Source organism: Aythya marila (genome assembly GCF_965140915.1).
Source record: "Aythya marila genome assembly, chromosome: 8".
NCBI classification, from domain to species: domain Eukaryota; kingdom Metazoa; phylum Chordata; class Aves; order Anseriformes; family Anatidae; genus Aythya; species Aythya marila.
The window spans coordinates 3,880,032-3,897,265 of record NC_139049.1 but is presented as its reverse complement, the minus strand read 5'-3'; the positions used below and the strand labels follow the sequence as shown (position 1 = coordinate 3,897,265).

Below are 17,234 nucleotides of genomic sequence, written 5' to 3'. Positions count from 1 at the left end.
CATACATACTACATAACTTTGACTAAGGGTGGAAGAGACATTAACAATTATTTAAAAATTCATTAAAATATTCAACTTTATTAACAGTATATTTACATTTTTTTTCCTGCTCTTGGTCAACCATGGTGAATGTTCAAAGGTAAAAAAAGCATTAAGCAATAACCACAAGATGAAAACATTTTAAACCTATACAATACTTTATACATAAATTTATACAAAGGAACACTTAAATAATACAACTGGACACAAAAATATACACTTTTAGAGAAATTCACATCAGTAATTGTATAAAGCTCTCTTCTGTACTAAGGGGTCCTGAAAATTTAGGACTAAAACATTAGCTCTGTAATGTAAAAGGGTTATTGTGACAGTCCTCAAAGGCCACTATATAGCACACTGACATATTCAAGGCTATCAGCTTATATTTCAGTCTGTGTATTCAAGTTTTGAGGTCCTTTTATGATTATGCAAACATCAGAAATACAGTGGTATAATAAATGGTACTTATGAAAGCAGAGTTTTAGAGCCAATATTAAAATTTGCAGGCTCAAAACACCCACTTAATATTTAAACAAGTATTTGATACTACTGTTTGTTCAAAAATAGAAAGAGTAAATGCACTTACATAAAAAATAACTTTTACTGTTCAGCAAGCGTGCTCATGTGATTTTTATATTAGTACAAACTTAAAAAACAAACAAACAAATCCACCATATGACTTTTTAAAATAAATGATACCAATTCACCTTTCCCCTACTCGAGTACATTTACATTAAGGCTTTGAATCATCTGACCCACGATTTTACAACATTAAAATGAATGGGTCCACATGGATGCTAGTATGTCTCATTGAGACTTAGCATGAATAGAATTAAAGCTCACCACCTTAAGGAAACAGAAAGACACATGCTCATATCTTAACTATATTCCTTTTTGTCTCCAAACTAGAACATAAAGTTTAATAGTAACAGTATTTCATGGCAAGAGACGAGTACGTAATATTTTTTTAAAGTATATTATTAATTTAATGGCAACATCTTTGGAGAAACTTCCAGTTTTTGTTGTTTTTGTTTTTAAATTCCTATGAACGTCATGCAAAAAGATATTTCTTAAGATTACCTTAAGAAGTTTTTGATGGAAGTGGAATGTATATCCCAAACTGCAGATGAAAAAAAAGCTAAAAAGTCTTCCTGGATTTTTTTGTCATACATTTGTATCTTGCAATAATGGTTCTTTAGCTTCACCGGGAGCTTGTGGGCTGTGGGGATGGCTGTGGCTGCCGCAGTGTTTCTTCCAGTTGCTGGATCGTACACTTAAGTTGGTGTGTTCAGGAATAAACAAGGCAACAAGTAGTGCCAACAGCACAGAGCACGCTCCAAATAAGAACGGGGGTCCAGGAATTATAGAATTCTGAGGAAAGAAATAGACAGTTAACATCACAAAATATAATTAAACCTTTACATGTGTTAACATACTAAGAAAGGCTAATTATAACAAATTTTAAAAGTTGTTTTTTTTTTTTTTTTCTTGCTATGCTAGCCAATACAGTACTTGTCTCCAAGCAGAGTCTAAGAAATCTGTGATGATGAAGTTTCTGATTTAGGAGAGGAAGCACATGTTATTTACTAATGTTTGCTAACTTCCTTTTCTAAGGCAACTTTTATGAAGCAAACAGCTCTTCAGCAGTAGGCCAACTTCCCGCGCTTTTATGTACTTGACGGCTGGACTTCATTATGTATAGCATGCTCCCCGTGAGATACCTGGGGAGACTCAAATCTAGCGTCTTCTCCCTACTAACCTTAAACTTGGTTCTTTTCTCTCCTTCCCTTCAAGGTACCATTTGCTTTTTTAGTTCCAGACAGGTACATGCACACAGCACAACTGTATGAAAGCAGTGCAGAAAAGTTTTGTTTGCGGTCTGAACAATGAGTATTTCCATTAGCATTCAATTTCACTGCTGTTTGTAGAGTGGACTTCCAAAAAACACATTAACGAAAAAAAGACTGAATAAAATTCTGCAAACAAGGTATGGGAAAAGCTTTTGCTTGTAACTTAATCAGTTAGGCACAGCTAGACAGCACTGCAATGTAACAGCTGAAGAGAAGTATCCCATATCCTGCTGCAACCAGTATAGTCACCCGCTGAATTTCCTCCACAATTTATCATCTATTAGGAACTAAAAAAAATACAGAGGCCTTGGCTAGAAGGCTAAAAGACACCACGACCCAAATGCGTGATACCTGAGAGGTAAATACAATGTCAGAGACCTGCTCAGTAAGACAAGAAAACAGTGGGATTATGTAGTTATTAATTCATCTTTCCTTTGTCTTTGGAAAGGCTGGCAGTTGCCGAACTACTAAGAGATCCAGCTAATAGGAACAAAAACTGAACCATAGTACCTTGTCTCAAGCCAAAGCCTGTGAGAGTGATTTAAGAACCTATTTTTACATGCTTAATTTACAGTTAGCCTGACAATGTAATTCAGCATCATAGTCAGGAACCACCAGAGACATGGTCTCTTCCCAATTCATTTTTTTTGGGAATCAGTCAGTAAAAGAAGAGTACCTGTTGTAAATGGTATTGTGTGACAACACTGCTTCCTGGTGGTGATTCAGGCATGGGGAGTTCGTTCAGTTCAACGTGAAATATATAGAATATAAAACCATAAAGTGCTGGTCCCAAACCATTACACAAGCCTCGAATTCCTGTTATCATCCCTTGAACCACACCTGAGAAAACAAGATATTCTGTTATGTATCTACATATATATATAAAATTTATATATGTAAAAATGATTTTAATAGATTATGAACACATCAGTAAGACTTTTACACTGATGCAAAAAGGAAAACTTCTCTCACTGCTGTTGGACTGTGAGTAGCAATAAACAAAGGGTGCAGACAACTTGTCTTTATGGTATATATATTTTTTCCTATCTCCCTATAGGCTCAGAGTAATGCTTCCTATGCCATGCATATTAAGAGATCAGTATATACAATATCCTTAGTCTCACGCAGCAGCACTGCATACAGCCTGTACAACAAAGCCAACTTACATCTAAAGTACAGAAAACAAACAGCTTTAAATATTGTACTATGTTTGGGGTCTGAATGTTCTTGCCTCTGGGCCAGAAGGACTTGTCATGCACATATGGCAGCTTTAAAGTGATTTTAACTTTTTGTGACCTGTGCTCAGGTATATAGGCTACCACGAGTAAGGATAACTCACTAGACATGTTTAGCTTCACAGTGATCTTTGACTAGAATTCAAAGGATTAGGACAACACCTACCTTGTTGGTCAGCATCAGCAGTTCGTGAAACCAGTGCACTTACAGCTGGGAAAGTAATACTGGACATGGCTGCGACAGCTCCAGCTGCCCACATCATCCTGCAGAAAATAAAGATTCAAAGGAACTGTTCAGCCGGGACAGCATTCTGCATACGGAGCATATGTATGTACACGTGCATGTTTGTAAGTATCACATTCAGATATTAAAATGGAATTTACATACCATGGTTCTGATCCAAAGCCATACCACGCAAGTTGTAGTATTTGAAATCCTAGACCCAGTAGGATGGTGTTTTTATTTCCAATGGACCGCATAAGTAAACTCAAAACTATTGTCTGATAGAGCAAGGAACAAGGTACAAGGGAAAAAAAGTTAATCTAAATGTTAAATACATGCAAATACATTAATGCATTAAAAGAGCTAAGTTCAAAAGCAGCATTTGCCTTGTAGTCAGGAGTCCTGCCTCTACCAAAAAAATATATATATATATATATAATTTAGCAAGTAATATAAACAAACTATCACCGCTTATTTGATACATAAGAGGATTTAGTTTTCCCAACACAAAACACTTTGGATATTAATGAACCAAACCCTGTTTGGCAAGCTGTTTTATTCATCTAAGTTAGTTAAAGTAGAAGTGTTAATAAACTGTTAGATGCTTAGAAAAACAGCTAAAAGAAGGTGACTCATGTTTCCGGAACCACAATATTATGGAAGTTCTCCACAGTGCTTAGCTCTCTCCAGAGTTACTCAGTGAATTACATAAATTAACTCACCTGTGCAATAATGGAAAGAATCCCAAGTACTGCTATGAATGCTGCTACACTTTCAGATGAAAATCCCATTATCTGTATAAAAAATAAGAATGGTAATTTGATTATTGACCAAAAAAACGTGTATCATATCACACGTATCAGTGTGGGAACACACAATGCAGAAAACTGGAATTATTCAATTTTTTTTTTTTTTAAATATATATTTTCCACTAAATAAAGTGGGAAACACAAAAAGCAATAGCATAAATGGAAAACAAGTAAATGATTCCCTCAAAGTAATAAAGCAGTTTAAAATAGTGGTTTTCATAACCCAAGAATAATGCAAATAGTTACAAAATTGGAGAAGTTGCTTTAATGTGTTCATCTCTGTCTCTAAAAACCAAAAATAACAGCAAGAGTACTTAACTGCTGCAAGCTGTTAAATTACACTAGTTACCTCTGTTTTTTATTCAGAACTATTGTAAACTTTCCTATAAATTTACTTCAAATCCATATCAAAATGTTACGTTACCTGTCTGAGGTATAGGAAGAAGCTAGAATATTGGCCTGCCTCTGGGAGGTAGGAAAGAAAGACTGTTATGCAGATTAGCAGCACAACTGAGTCCTGGCCAACTTTCTTCAGGGACTATGGCAGGAAAAAAAAAAGAAAAAGGAAAACATTCAATTGTCATATTCAGAAAAGCATACATAATAAGAAAATGAATCAATTAATGAAATCATTATTCAAATCAATTAATTAAATCATTACATGGCACCACCAAAACATTTTCTGTGTGTTTAGCAAGATTGTTGGCAAAGGTATTGGCAGCAATGCAAGATTAAACTTGATAAAAGATGGCTTTTTTTTTTTTTTTTTTTTTTTAAAGCTTGAGATGTAGTAAATTCAATCACTTTTCTCAAGCTTAACACAAGCATCCCGCCATATTTAGCTAGCTTACTGCAAACGGGTCAGCCTGTTCCCACGAAATGGGTGCTCCCCACGATGCTGGCCTCATCTTCTCTGGCAGCGATTCTGGTACAGCAACCAGAATAAAACAAATGTCTAACAAGGCGATCGCCGTGGCTAGGACCACAACCAAGCTGTCTCCGTAGACTCGACCAAGGTAAGCACCAATAGCAGGGCTGGTAACTAAACTTGCTGCAAAAGTTGCTGAAACCTGAAACAAATAACAGCCGGTAAGATCTTCAAGGACACAATTCAAAAGTGTTATTACAATGATAATAACTACAGAAATATAATACAAGCATAGTAAAACCTTTTAAGTCAGAAGCAGAATATTCAAGAGGAGCTCCAGGACTGGGTGGCAAGAACAAGCAATCAGAAAAGCCCTACTCCAAACTGAACCTGACTTACCAGGGAAGAAACAAAAATAGCGATTTTGAAAACCTTTACCTACTGAAGTAATAAGCACTGAATACCACAGAGACAGAGAGAGTTAAAAAAAAATACATACCAAACCATAGGCCATACTTCTTTCATGTTCTTGCGTTATGTCTGCTACATATGCAAAAACCACTGAAAATGTCACTGCAAAAACTCCAGAGACAGATATAACAGCAAAGTACCACCTAAAAAAAAATCATATACAAAAATTAGAACACACAAAACGAAAGAAAAAGTCTGTACTTAAAATCCAAATACAGTTCAACAGTTACTGCCTTGTCCAAGTTTTCCTGACAAGCATTAAGATAAAGCCAATATGAGTGCACCTGGATACAGTTGTATGATTTCTTCTATGCACTGACCACAAAGCTAAACAGCATAATTTTGTAATGTACAAAAAGCTGCTGCGATTTAACACTTCTAGGAAGCTACGCGTTGATGCGTCTGTGACTGAAAGCAAGTCAGGAACTTCAAACTGCTCACTGAGAGCTCTCAACATAAGCCTCATCTTGATGCTAGGCAGTGCTGACGTCATTGGAAACCAGCTACGCTGGGAAATGAGCTGCTTCCAGGAAAGGGACGAGGAATCCATGTGACCAGAGAGAAAACTGGAAAGGCATCTGGAGCTGCCTGCACAGCCGCCTCCTCCTGTGTCGGTGCAGTCTGCGTTATTTCAGCTGCACCCTGAGGTACAGCACACAGCTGGTCCCACACCGAGCACCGACTGGGACAGTACCAGGGTAACGTACGTGCCAGTTTGATCTTACTCGACTTGCACAGCCGGTGAAAGCTGATGGATTTTAAAGCTTGAGAAACAGAAGTATAAAATTGAAGCAACATTTTAGGTTACACATAGTTACTTCATGCATAAGGTAAGTTTTCATTTCTTTGCACCTGGTTAGTTTTAGAGTAACATGGACACAAAAAAGCCTTGTTACCATTTCTTGGGTGGCATCCTAAAACACTTGACAAACGTGCTGAAAGTACTCAATGGGGGCTAAAGGACAGCTACTCCACTTTGACTCCGTTCCCCCAACTTTTCAGTGAAATAACACAAAAGCCTCGATATTGCATGGAGCAAATAACATTTTATCAGCAATACCACAAACACACGGATTAGACAACAACCTAGAGGAGAAGCGTGCATCTAGTGTGAAGGACTGCACTAACCATGGGCTGATCTTCATTAGTGGTATTGGTGCACAGGTGAAAAATACTGTTAGCAGCAGGAAGGACTTCCGTCCCCACACGTCAGACAGGGCACCTATGAGCGGGGCACTGAGGAACGATAGCAAGCCCTAAGTGAAATAGAGAGAACGCTTCAGTTAGAACCACGCGGTTAGAACTGCGACAGCCCGCCGTGCCACGAGCTGACAGCGACTGGGCTCTGTTTTTACAAAACTTCATCACTACAGTGCGATGCATCAAAGGCAAAATGGTCAAGCATTCCTAATTTTCTACCCCATAGTTACATAAAATTCAAATTTTAAATCCCCAGAGATATATAAAGCTCAAGAATGATGATCCAGCAATATCAGCAGTTTTATGAACTGTGTTTTGTTTTACATTTGGAATTCGCATGAATGTAAATAACTGCCAATACCCTACTAGAGCAGCAAATCTTAACACCACACATCGTTTTGGATCAGTTAACTACCTTTTTATTTTGTGAAATCAAACAACAGTTACAGACTAAACACTATCCTACAGAAAATAAAATGATTGGTATTCCCTTTGTTGGCAATATTTTGATCTTGTATTTTTTATACCATGAAAACTATCCTGAAAGTTTCTCTCATCTGGCAGTCATTTCTAAATCCCGCCAACCGTTTGCACAAAACTGTATTTTCAATTACTCAAACATTTGTTACCCTACCTTTACTCCTTGAATTAAACCATTCATTAGAAATGTATGTTTTGGGAAGGTTTCATGCAAAACCTGGAAAGGAGATAAGAACACTGTTATTCACCCAATATTGACCATAGATAGTACTCATAACGCATCCATCTTCTACAGTGTGGTACATCCACACCAGCTTTTATTTCCACTGATTATAGACAGATCTTAAAAGGTCTTGAACCTTTACGACATCCAAAGTTATGCAAGATTAATACACCCAAAACACTAAGAAAAATCAAAGTCTACACTTCTACTTAGTAACCATTATTTTCAGGTTCATTATCCAACAAGTTAGTTTCAAGGTTACTTCCTGAAATTACACAAGAAGAATGCTCCAAATACACAAAATCCATCACCTCAGCAAAATTCATAGAAAGGGGGGAAATAACTAAGCAGTCTCCTTCGCCGTTCTTGCTTTGCAAAGAACAATATGAGTAAAGTCAATGACCAAAGCGCTCTTTGGGATAATCTCTACAGACATTTGCTGTACTTTACTAATATAGTACTAAATAATACATTGAGTCTCCCCTTCAACAATGGGTAAGGTCTACCTGTATTATTTTAGTTGTAAGATACCAAAATGACTTTTTTTCAAACAGCACCTGCCACAAAGTTGTTGCTCTAGCTGTAAGTACCAACATTTCAAAAAATACAGTAAAATGCTTTACTGTAGGTAGGGAGACAACCCTGATGCAAGCATGAAGCGCAAATCTTAACTGGGGAGGGGCAGAGACACCTTCAGAATTCCTAAGTACATTTATTTATCAACTATGCCATCTAAGTATTTTCTTCCTCAATTTTGGATATTACCAAAAACACACCACAAATAACCTATAATGTAATTCATGTGGAAGTTACTTTGAGGTTTTAGCTTTACTTGATAGAGGCCTGTTTCGGTACTTTGCGAAGGATTCGTTTCATCCAATTTCAGTATCAGAAGTCTAAGAACACAAAGAACCTATAAAAGCTATTTCATCCCAGATTCTCCACACTACTGTTGTCTGTAGGAGGCTGGAAGGAGAGCGACATCGCCGTTCTGAAGCGCCTCTCCCAGCTCAGTGACTGGAGCCTAGACGTGAGGGTTACAGCAGGCACCGCTCTCCAGTCTGACAGCGTTGCCTGAGACGGTTTCCATTCGGTGCCTGGCTTCAAGTTGGTAACCCAGAGACTGCTCGTGGCTAGCATCAGCTTACAGACCTGCACCAAGATGGCATTTTAGGTGGAGTTCGCTTGGAGATCTTTAAGCCTTTGTTCTATCTCATTAGTAAGCATGTGTCACTCTCAGAGACTAAATCCAAATGGAGAGCAACCAACTGGACTAGATAAGAATTTGGTACAAACCCATCGCTATGAATGTCACACTGATCATAGGGAGGCTCTAACTGCCGTAACTGGGCCTGCCGTAAAGCTTGGTTCTAAAAGCACAGTGAGGTGAGCAAAGAGCTTCTTGCACACACACACACACACACACAGACAAGTAAGCTCCAGTGTTAGCAGACTGCCACATAAATACGTCATGCTGTTACACTGCTTTGGTTAATTTTGAATTTCTGACCCCATATAGAAATAAAGTAAATCAAAAAACTTTGTACTTGCACAAGAGAGCAGCTCAATAGTACCCACTTTTCATTTAATTCAGGTATTTGATGCTTTCGCAAAAATTACCCCATCTCCCATGCAACAAGAAGTTTAAGCACATCACTTACCACCAGAGTGGGTGCTGTTAAGAGTCCCCAAGCAAAGAACTCCAAAAATATCACTATCACAGCGTGGTAGACACTAGGCGAACCTATTCCTTGAGGCTAAAACAAAAGGAAAACTGGGTCATTAAAGCATCCGACAAGCTGTCATAATCACATATCTGAACGCTATAAACAGAAGGGTTAAGAAATGAGACGGAACTCAGAACATCTGAACGCAGGTGCCCAAGCTGGCTGCTACCAGGTGGAGCTCCCTTCTTAACCTTTTGCTGCAAATGTGCTGAAGCGACAATGCCCTGCGGAGTGCAAAGTACACCCTCATCTCAAATTCAGAAATGAACCGCTCATACGGCCAGGCTGGGAAACAAGGATGCTACTGAAAGCAGAAACAGACTCTACCGAGAACTAGATTTTTTTTTCCCTAATATATCTATCTATCTATCTATATAATATATAGATATATATATATATTATTATATATATTATATAATTATATATATATTAATTAATTATATATTATATATAATATATATTATATATATTGCATATATATATGTATATATGCATTATATATACACGTATATTCTTTTATATACATTATATATATATTACTATATATATATTACATATATATAATCTTATATATATACTACATATATATATAAGATTATAAAAATAAATATAAATAAAAGTTACAAAGTAAGAGACTTCAAATTCTTTGGTAATTTGGTACAATTAGAAGCAGCTTTTGAGCACATAAGAGCATGAGTGGGATAACCTCATCTCATATATTCTCCTGAAACGCCGCCTGCCCAACAACATGCCATATGTGCAAATTACAGAACCAGTGCACGAAGTATTTTATATGCATGCAATACGAACCACCCCTCAGACCTCTCACACGCGGGCTGTATGCCCAGAGGTGCTGCCTTAGCACCTGTCCCCGCTTGGTGTAAGGCTGCTATGGAGAGGCACCGGCTGGGTCAGGCCTGGCGCTTACAGCGAGCACAGCCCCAGCCCCAGCCCCAGCCCCAGCCCCAGCCCAGCTCTTCTCAGGCGCGTTCAGTGGCAAGAGCAGAGGCACCAAGCGAGGCACAATAAGTTCTACTGAAATGTTCAGCGCAGCAGAACACAGCCCAGGCTGCCCTGTAAGGCTGCAGATCCCTGCCCCCTGAACTCGCCTGGGCGCTGCCCTGAGCAAACTGCTCTAGTCGATGCTGTCTGGAGAAGGGCTGGGTGGCAAACCCAGAGATGTTCAGAGGTGCCTTCTGACCCCAAATGCTGTACAATGCTAAGTTCCAGTTAGGTGACACTAGACTCTTCCCTTGATTACAAGATGGATGCAAGTCATATCCAGCTTTTTTTTTTTTTTCTCCAGATTCCAATTTCTTCCAACAGAGAAAAAAAAAAAAAAAAAGCCTTTTGAACGACCGTAGGAAATAAATACAGAAAACCACAGGGACCATTCACCCTACAGCTAGAAGATCACCATTTTCAAAAGTAGTTTTATCAATACATGAAAGGTAAGCCACAAAAGTACCTTAATACTATGCTATTTTTCTTTCCCAAGCTCTCTTCAGTAACTGTTCATCTAGATCTCTGCTATTTTTTTAAGCCTTATTCTCTTAAAGAAGTAAATTAACAGCCTTCACAGGTACAGAAAGTGGCTATAATTATCTTCACTTCCCACAATTCCTTCCTCTTTCCACCCACAACCCCTATTTTGGGTTTGCATTAAAAATTTATGTCACTCTGCGCAAGCCAGAAGTAACAGTCTTAGCTGTTTGCCTCAGTCTGCTACAGAACATCAGGTTTGTTCTCGTATTCCCCCAATTCCTTCCCAGTCCCTGCCTCGTGACCCCCCGGGTGTCGCAGCCGGCGGGGCAGCAGCGGTGCCATCACAAACCACCCTCTCCCTCCGAGTGCCAGGGCTCAGAGCTGTCTCTGAGCTTGGCAGCTCCAGCACGGTGCTGCCCTAGGCCAGGACCCTGCAGGTTCCTGGGATCGCACACGGAAACCAAAGCAGCTGACTGAAACCAGGAGCTGTTCCGCACAACCGAAGCGTTTGCCATTTTAGAACAATACACGAGGTGACTGCTGCCCTCTGCCATGTCATCAGCAAGCAGCACTGAGCCGATGTTTCCATTACTATGGCAGAAACAAGCCTGCAGTGGCATCTAGACCACGGGGGTTAAACTTCCTTCCATTTTTATTGCTTGCTTCTCACAGGTACTGTTATTTGTTCTCATCTACTAATGCAGAAGTAATTTAGTCACATCTCGATCAGTGTGTAACTCAATGCATTTGATGAGTGCTTCAAAAACGCGCGGCCTTACGTAAGGTGAATTCCAGCAGGTCACTCAGAAAGGCAGAATTAGTGCTGATAGCACCCAACTGCTGTTAGCGCCTCTCTCCGGGTCACTCAGCACACAGCTGGCAGCACGCACACGGACAGCAAGGCACTGCCTCCTGCCATACGGCTACACAGCTGCGGGGAGTAACACACAAAACTGGGAGACAGCTCGATGGGATGGCGCTGGCATAGTCACCCTTTTTAAATTCTGCTGGTGAAATACTGGAAGTACTTGTAAGGAAGTATGGCACAGGGTGACACGGCCACACCACGTGCCAAGGCCATGCCAACTCAAGGAGTCTGAGGTGCCTCTGAATGAGGTGAGTTCATAAAGCCTGTGCCAGAACACCGAAGTGGTAAGCACTAAAACTGGCCTACACCCAAAACTGCCAAAGCTGGGGCAGGAGGGAGGAAGGGAGAGCAGTGAGTGGAGGAGCACCGTGCCCTGGCGCGACCTGCACCGCTCGCTGCAGGGACCCACCGGAACCTGCGGCGGAAGGAGAGGCCTTGCAGAGCCCGTGGGTGTTTTTTCCCCTTTTGCTTGCTTTCTTTTTTCCTTCTTCTTTTTCTTCAACATCAGGATCAACAGAGGGACAGTAAGTTAACCTGATAGAAGTTCCCCATCAGTAAATATTTTTGCCTCTGACAGCGCCTCATTAAGCAGCTGCATACTCTTGCAGGCAAAAGAGTCACAAAGTTTTCTTTGATGTGAAATAGTTTCAAAATAAGCCAATCAGACTGGAAACTGTACACTTAGATGCTTGATTAATTACTGGTTTGCTAATTGCAGATGTTCAAGTCATGGGCCCTTTTCATTTACCTGTCTCCCATAACGTCAAACAGCACGTCGGGCAGGCAAAGACACCAGCCAGGCTGAGCACAGGAGACTAATTAAACACAACGCTGCAGCAGAACAACAACCCAAGCATAAGTACATTTTTGCTGTCATTATACTCTGCTATAGCAGATTTTATAGTTCTAAAAATTGACTTTTCATAAAGTTCTCTGAACAGTTATTTGAAGGTACAAAGCATCACCATCTTGTATCTTTGTTATCCAGCGACAGATCTTTGTACCTCCATGTAGCATTTGCAGCCTGTTTTGTCTCACTGTGTTAAAAACAACCAACAACTGCTCGCAGCTCCCCCCGTGAGCTTGCGCCCTGCCTCTGTAATGGTGGGAGACACTGAACCAGAAGTACCGCTGAGAGCAGCTGCCATAAAATCCTTCCTGGCCCCTTGGCAGATGGAAGCTGAAACACGAAGGACACCTGGAAATATGTGATGTCTTAGCCAGTGACCAGCACTCACTCTGGAGAGAAGTAATCCTGAAGCACGGCGTTAACGTAACAGCGGCCGCTCTGCTTCTGCGCCTCACCCTGAATTATGTGCGTTTAACGCCTGTGCGAGGGGCTCCCGCGCGGTTCTGCCCTCACAGCACCGGCCAGCCCCGAGCACAGCGCCCCAGCCCCGTGCCGGTTCTCACCAACGGCTGCGGGCCCCTCCCCTCCCCTCCCCTCCCCTCCCCACCGGGCTCCCCAGAGCGGGCCCCGGCGCTGTCCCGGCGGCCCCCCCCGCCCGGCCTCAGCCGCCCCCGTGCCGTTGCGCGGCCTCACCGTGCCGCCGTCCTTAATGATGATCTTCTTGGCCAGCATGACGCTGCGGTTCGCGGCGCGTTTCTTCTTCTTGCCGCCCTGGCTCATCTTACCATCCTCCGGCGCGGCGCGGCGCCCAGCCGAGCGAGCAGCGCGGCCTGGCCTGGCCTCCCCGCCCCGCGCCTCCCCCCGCCGCCGCCGCCGCCGCCGCTCGGGCTCGGGCTCAGGCACGCGCCGCCATCTTGGCCAGCCGCCCCGGCCGCCGCCGCGCCTCACGCGATCGCCCCATTGGCCTCCCGCCGGTCACGTGGCCGCGCCGCCCGCCCCGCGGTGCCCGCCCGCCTCAGCGCCGGCCCCGGCCCCGGCCCCGGCCCCTGCCCGCCTCAGCGCCCCGTCACCGCTGCCCCCAGCCCTGCGCCCTCACATTTCCTGCCTATCCCTGTCACCCAAGCTCCTACGGGAAAAAAATCCCACGTTCCGTGGTTTCTCACTCCTTTATTTGAAAAGGGGGACCGAAAGTTTGGCACGGTTTCAAGCCCACCCCGTGGAGGGTGGTGTCACTCTGCGGTGGGAGTCACACAGGTGTACGTTAATGTAAGGAGCTCGGGTTAAAAGGGCACCACAACTGTACATTAGCGATGACATCCTGTGACCAGGCTGGTTAAAGAGATGTTTTTCCACCTGTGCATTTATATTAAACCAACCTTTGTTATCAATGGCGTTATCCAAAAATAAATGCATCTTAAGAGAAATAACAAGCTTGCTTATGTAGGTGGAACAGGTGGCTCAAGTAAGAATTCATAAATTTAGAATAAAGTCTAGATAAACATGACTTGCTTTTGCTGTCATTAATTTCAGCCAGCTACATATGTCCAAATTGCAAACTCCACTTACCTACATAAGTCCTGACACAATCCGCTCTACCATTACTTAAGTGAGACAAATTCCTGACAAACATTTAGTTTCCTGAAGAAGAGAAACAAAAGTTTTGTCTTACATCCAAACACCTGTACTGCTCAACCTCCAGTACAAAGCTAATGCGTAACGCTAACCATTAGCTGAAGATTTTACATCTTTTTTGAATTGGAATGAAAATGGACAAAGCACTTACATTCCCAAGGGAAAACCTTGATTTTGAAGCACCAATAATGGTTTTAATAGTTTCAGTAAAGACTCCTTGCTTTTAGGCAAAACCCAAATTACAGCATTCCCCGATGCCCTGTTCTAACTATGCTCTTTTGGTCAGTTGATGAGTCATTCTTTTCTGTAACCTAATGGCCTAAAAAATGCAGTATAAATTATACTGATTCCACTAAATTCAGAATGTAATTGATAAAATTACAATTACAAAAAGAACTGACAGAATAGGAGTCCTGAGAATTATTGGTGCATAGCTGGTGAAATGACTTGATTTTAATATATACAGATGTCTGGAAGGCGCAGGGAAATATGTTACCTTCCATAGCAATGCCTTTGTGAACTGTTCAGGTCTTTGCTCTATTGTAAATTACACCTACAAAAACCCCTCAGCTTCTAAACTGTACCAATCAATACACTGTGCTTGCTGTATTCTAGACAGTGTATCATATAGTACTTTCCACTGCTATCAAAACTATTTAAAACAAAACAAAAACCACCAACAAAACAACACCCAAGCTACGGAATCACGGTCTGTCTCCTGCTAACTTGTGGCACAACCCTTTACAGCGGATTACAGTATTTTACACTGCACATCATACAATACCCTACTTCCCAAAAAGCTCTTGAAGAACTTTAAAAAGATGGACCACTACTTTCCTTACATGAAATTAGATGCCTAGAGTCTTTGCAAAGCAACTTGTAAAAATCGCATAAGATGCTAAAGAAGATGCAAGCCTAGAGTGCAATAGTGTTTCTCAGATACAAATCAGGAATATTTCCCTTGGAGTAAAAACAGTGAAGTAATGTTCTCAGTTATACCCACAAAGCCAGTTTATGGCACAAACACCATCCTCCCAAGAATCTGCTCACTACTGGTAGCATAACATTAGGCAAAAAGTTCCAGAGTGAGTTTTCATTCAGAAGTGCTTTTACAGAGATCGCCTCACACTGTGCAGCCTGATTAAACTTATCAGTAACTCACTCTCAGTTACAGACAGGTAAAGACTAAACCTTGCAAGATCAAGAATAGGAATAGAAAATCTTGCAGCTCCCTAGTCTCACACTAGCGCTGTGAGGAATTGTATTAGATGTTCCCTACAACCTCCTGTTCATGAACTCTAGTTCTGAAGGAGACCAGGATTTTCAGACTAGATGAGAGTGCAGAGACAGACAGCCACTAGAATACTGCTGCAATGCATTCACAAATCAGGATACATTGGCCAAAAAAAGTCTGTCTCAGTAAGAATTAAAATTGTGCCAAAAGGAGGGAAAAAAAAATCAGTTTTTTATCCCATTACAGATTTTCAAAAGACTTCATGTATTCTGTGGTTCAGCAGTGTAATAGCAATAATATGACTTGTTTCCAAACTGCTGGGAAACACCATATATTAGAATCGTATTCAGTGTAGGTACACATGTATCAACATCAACACACAAAAAATCCTAACACTACCCTAAAAATTTTGCCACAATGTTTGAATATACAATTTATATTTGTGCTTATATATTTAAAACTTCATTTAAAATATACTGAAAAAATACAAACGTTAAAAAAATCTATAAAAGTGTTACTCAACAGCAAATACATGTTTAACATATAAGCAATTTTTACTTGGTTATCAATTGCTAATGAAATCAATATGGCTAATTAGTCAGAACAATGATGTAAGGTTTGAGGCAAGAATTAAAAATGTAATGGCAAAATTTTGCTCTTGGATGCAAATGTGTAGAAGACATTCAAGAATGAGCACCGAACTGCACCACAGGACAGATTTTTTTGCTTCTGCAAAGACCTATAAAATCACCTAGCAGGAAATAATTAGACAAAATCATTAATTCAACTAAATAGGAAATTTGGATTCGCAGTAACTGGAGCAGAAATTGTTATCTAATTAATCCCACTTATTTTGTTGCATTTTCCCCTGCATTTTACCCACTAAAAATATCCTCATTCTAGAAGTGTATAATGAGCTCACCTGGAAAGAGTAGAAAGAAAGAGTTCTCAAATAACTTCCTGTGGAGGGAAAAAAAAATTGGCATTAAAAATGAACAGAACAATGATAACAAATGAAGGGCACATTTCTTGGACTTTCTTATAAGAATACCATAGGTAATGATACACTACCACGTATATGGTATAACAGCACACTACAGATAAACATTACCTTTCTAATACACGCACGCAAAACATTCACTTTTAAAAAATCTTACAAAAACATGGATTTAAGAGAAGAAAAATAATAATCTTCCTCACTTACAATATCCAGCAAGAAACACTGTCAACAGGAGGAAAATGAGCAACAGCTTCAAATTTGGCAAATGATTGCTTTTGTACAACAGAACATGCATGGCTGATATGGAAACATAGAAACAGATGAAAATTACAGACAACAAAAAACATAAGAAATGCAAAGGTTCATTTATCACTTTTAAAACAATTTGACAAAATCCATTACAGTCTCTTGAATTACAGCCATAAAATTAAGTTAGGAACACAAAATGGTTAGGTACTCTCAAAAATCTGTTAAAGGACCTTATGAATAAGTGAAATGTAAGCATATGATCCCAAAATAAAGTAATTTCTTTGAGGAAAAAAAAAAAAAAAAAAGTAAAACTATTTTCTTAGAAAGTTATAGTAAAAACAGGTATTATCTCGTACAAGCAGGAACTAGTACATTAATCTATCCTCTACTATTAAAGCAAACAAAAATAGAAGTTTTGCTACAGTTTGTCTAAAACAAAGAACTTTAATAGAACTATAAAATTATCAGAATTCTTTGAGAAAAAAGATAATTGGGCACTTGCGGTTAACATGAAAATACAACGTTCAAAGAAATGTTCACCTTACTTTATTAGATTTAGGATTTTTCACCACTGAATTGCTGATTTATTTTGCTTTGGAGACAGTTCTAATAGCTTACTGGTATTTGACCATTTATAATGTATCCCAGAGATTCTCAGATAAAACTACTGAACATCCAAGTATTCAATAAATACTAGTACTCTCATTATGTAAGCCTTCAAAAAAATCATATAATTCAAGTTATTGCAAATAAATATCTAGCTGTAACTTCATAAATATTTAAATAAAATT

The 17,234-nt window shown here is 40.2% G+C and overlaps 1 protein-coding gene across 1 annotated transcript; it reads right to left on the bottom strand.

The window, feature by feature from the left end:
- Positions 1-104: 104 nt before the first annotated feature.
- On the bottom strand, positions 105-13,203 carry MFSD14A (major facilitator superfamily domain containing 14A). The gene is made up of 12 exons (XM_082765539.1): positions 13,022-13,203; positions 9,060-9,155; positions 7,330-7,392; positions 6,624-6,751; positions 5,524-5,638; positions 5,008-5,226; positions 4,581-4,694; positions 4,070-4,141; positions 3,513-3,625; positions 3,291-3,388; positions 2,566-2,729; positions 105-1,410 (listed from the first exon to the last, which is right to left on the bottom strand). The coding sequence occupies exons 1-12, from the start codon at positions 13,106-13,108 to the stop codon at positions 1,204-1,206; spliced, it is 1,476 nt and encodes a 491-aa protein (XP_082621665.1). The 5' UTR covers positions 13,109-13,203; the 3' UTR covers positions 105-1,203.
- Positions 13,204-17,234: the final 4,031 nt, after the last annotated feature.

Coding starts and splice junctions, on each gene's coding strand:
- MFSD14A (XM_082765539.1), bottom strand. CDS start 13,108: ATGAGCCAGGGCGGCAAGAAGAAGAAACGCGCCGCGAACCGCAGCGTC. Junction 9,156..13,021: donor TCATTAAGGACGGCGGCACG/GTGAGGCCGCGC, acceptor CTTTTGTTTTAG/CCTCAAGGAATAGGTTCGCC. Junction 3,389..3,512: donor GGCTTTGGATCAGAACCATG/GTATGTAAATTC, acceptor TATTTTCTGCAG/GATGATGTGGGCAGCTGGAG.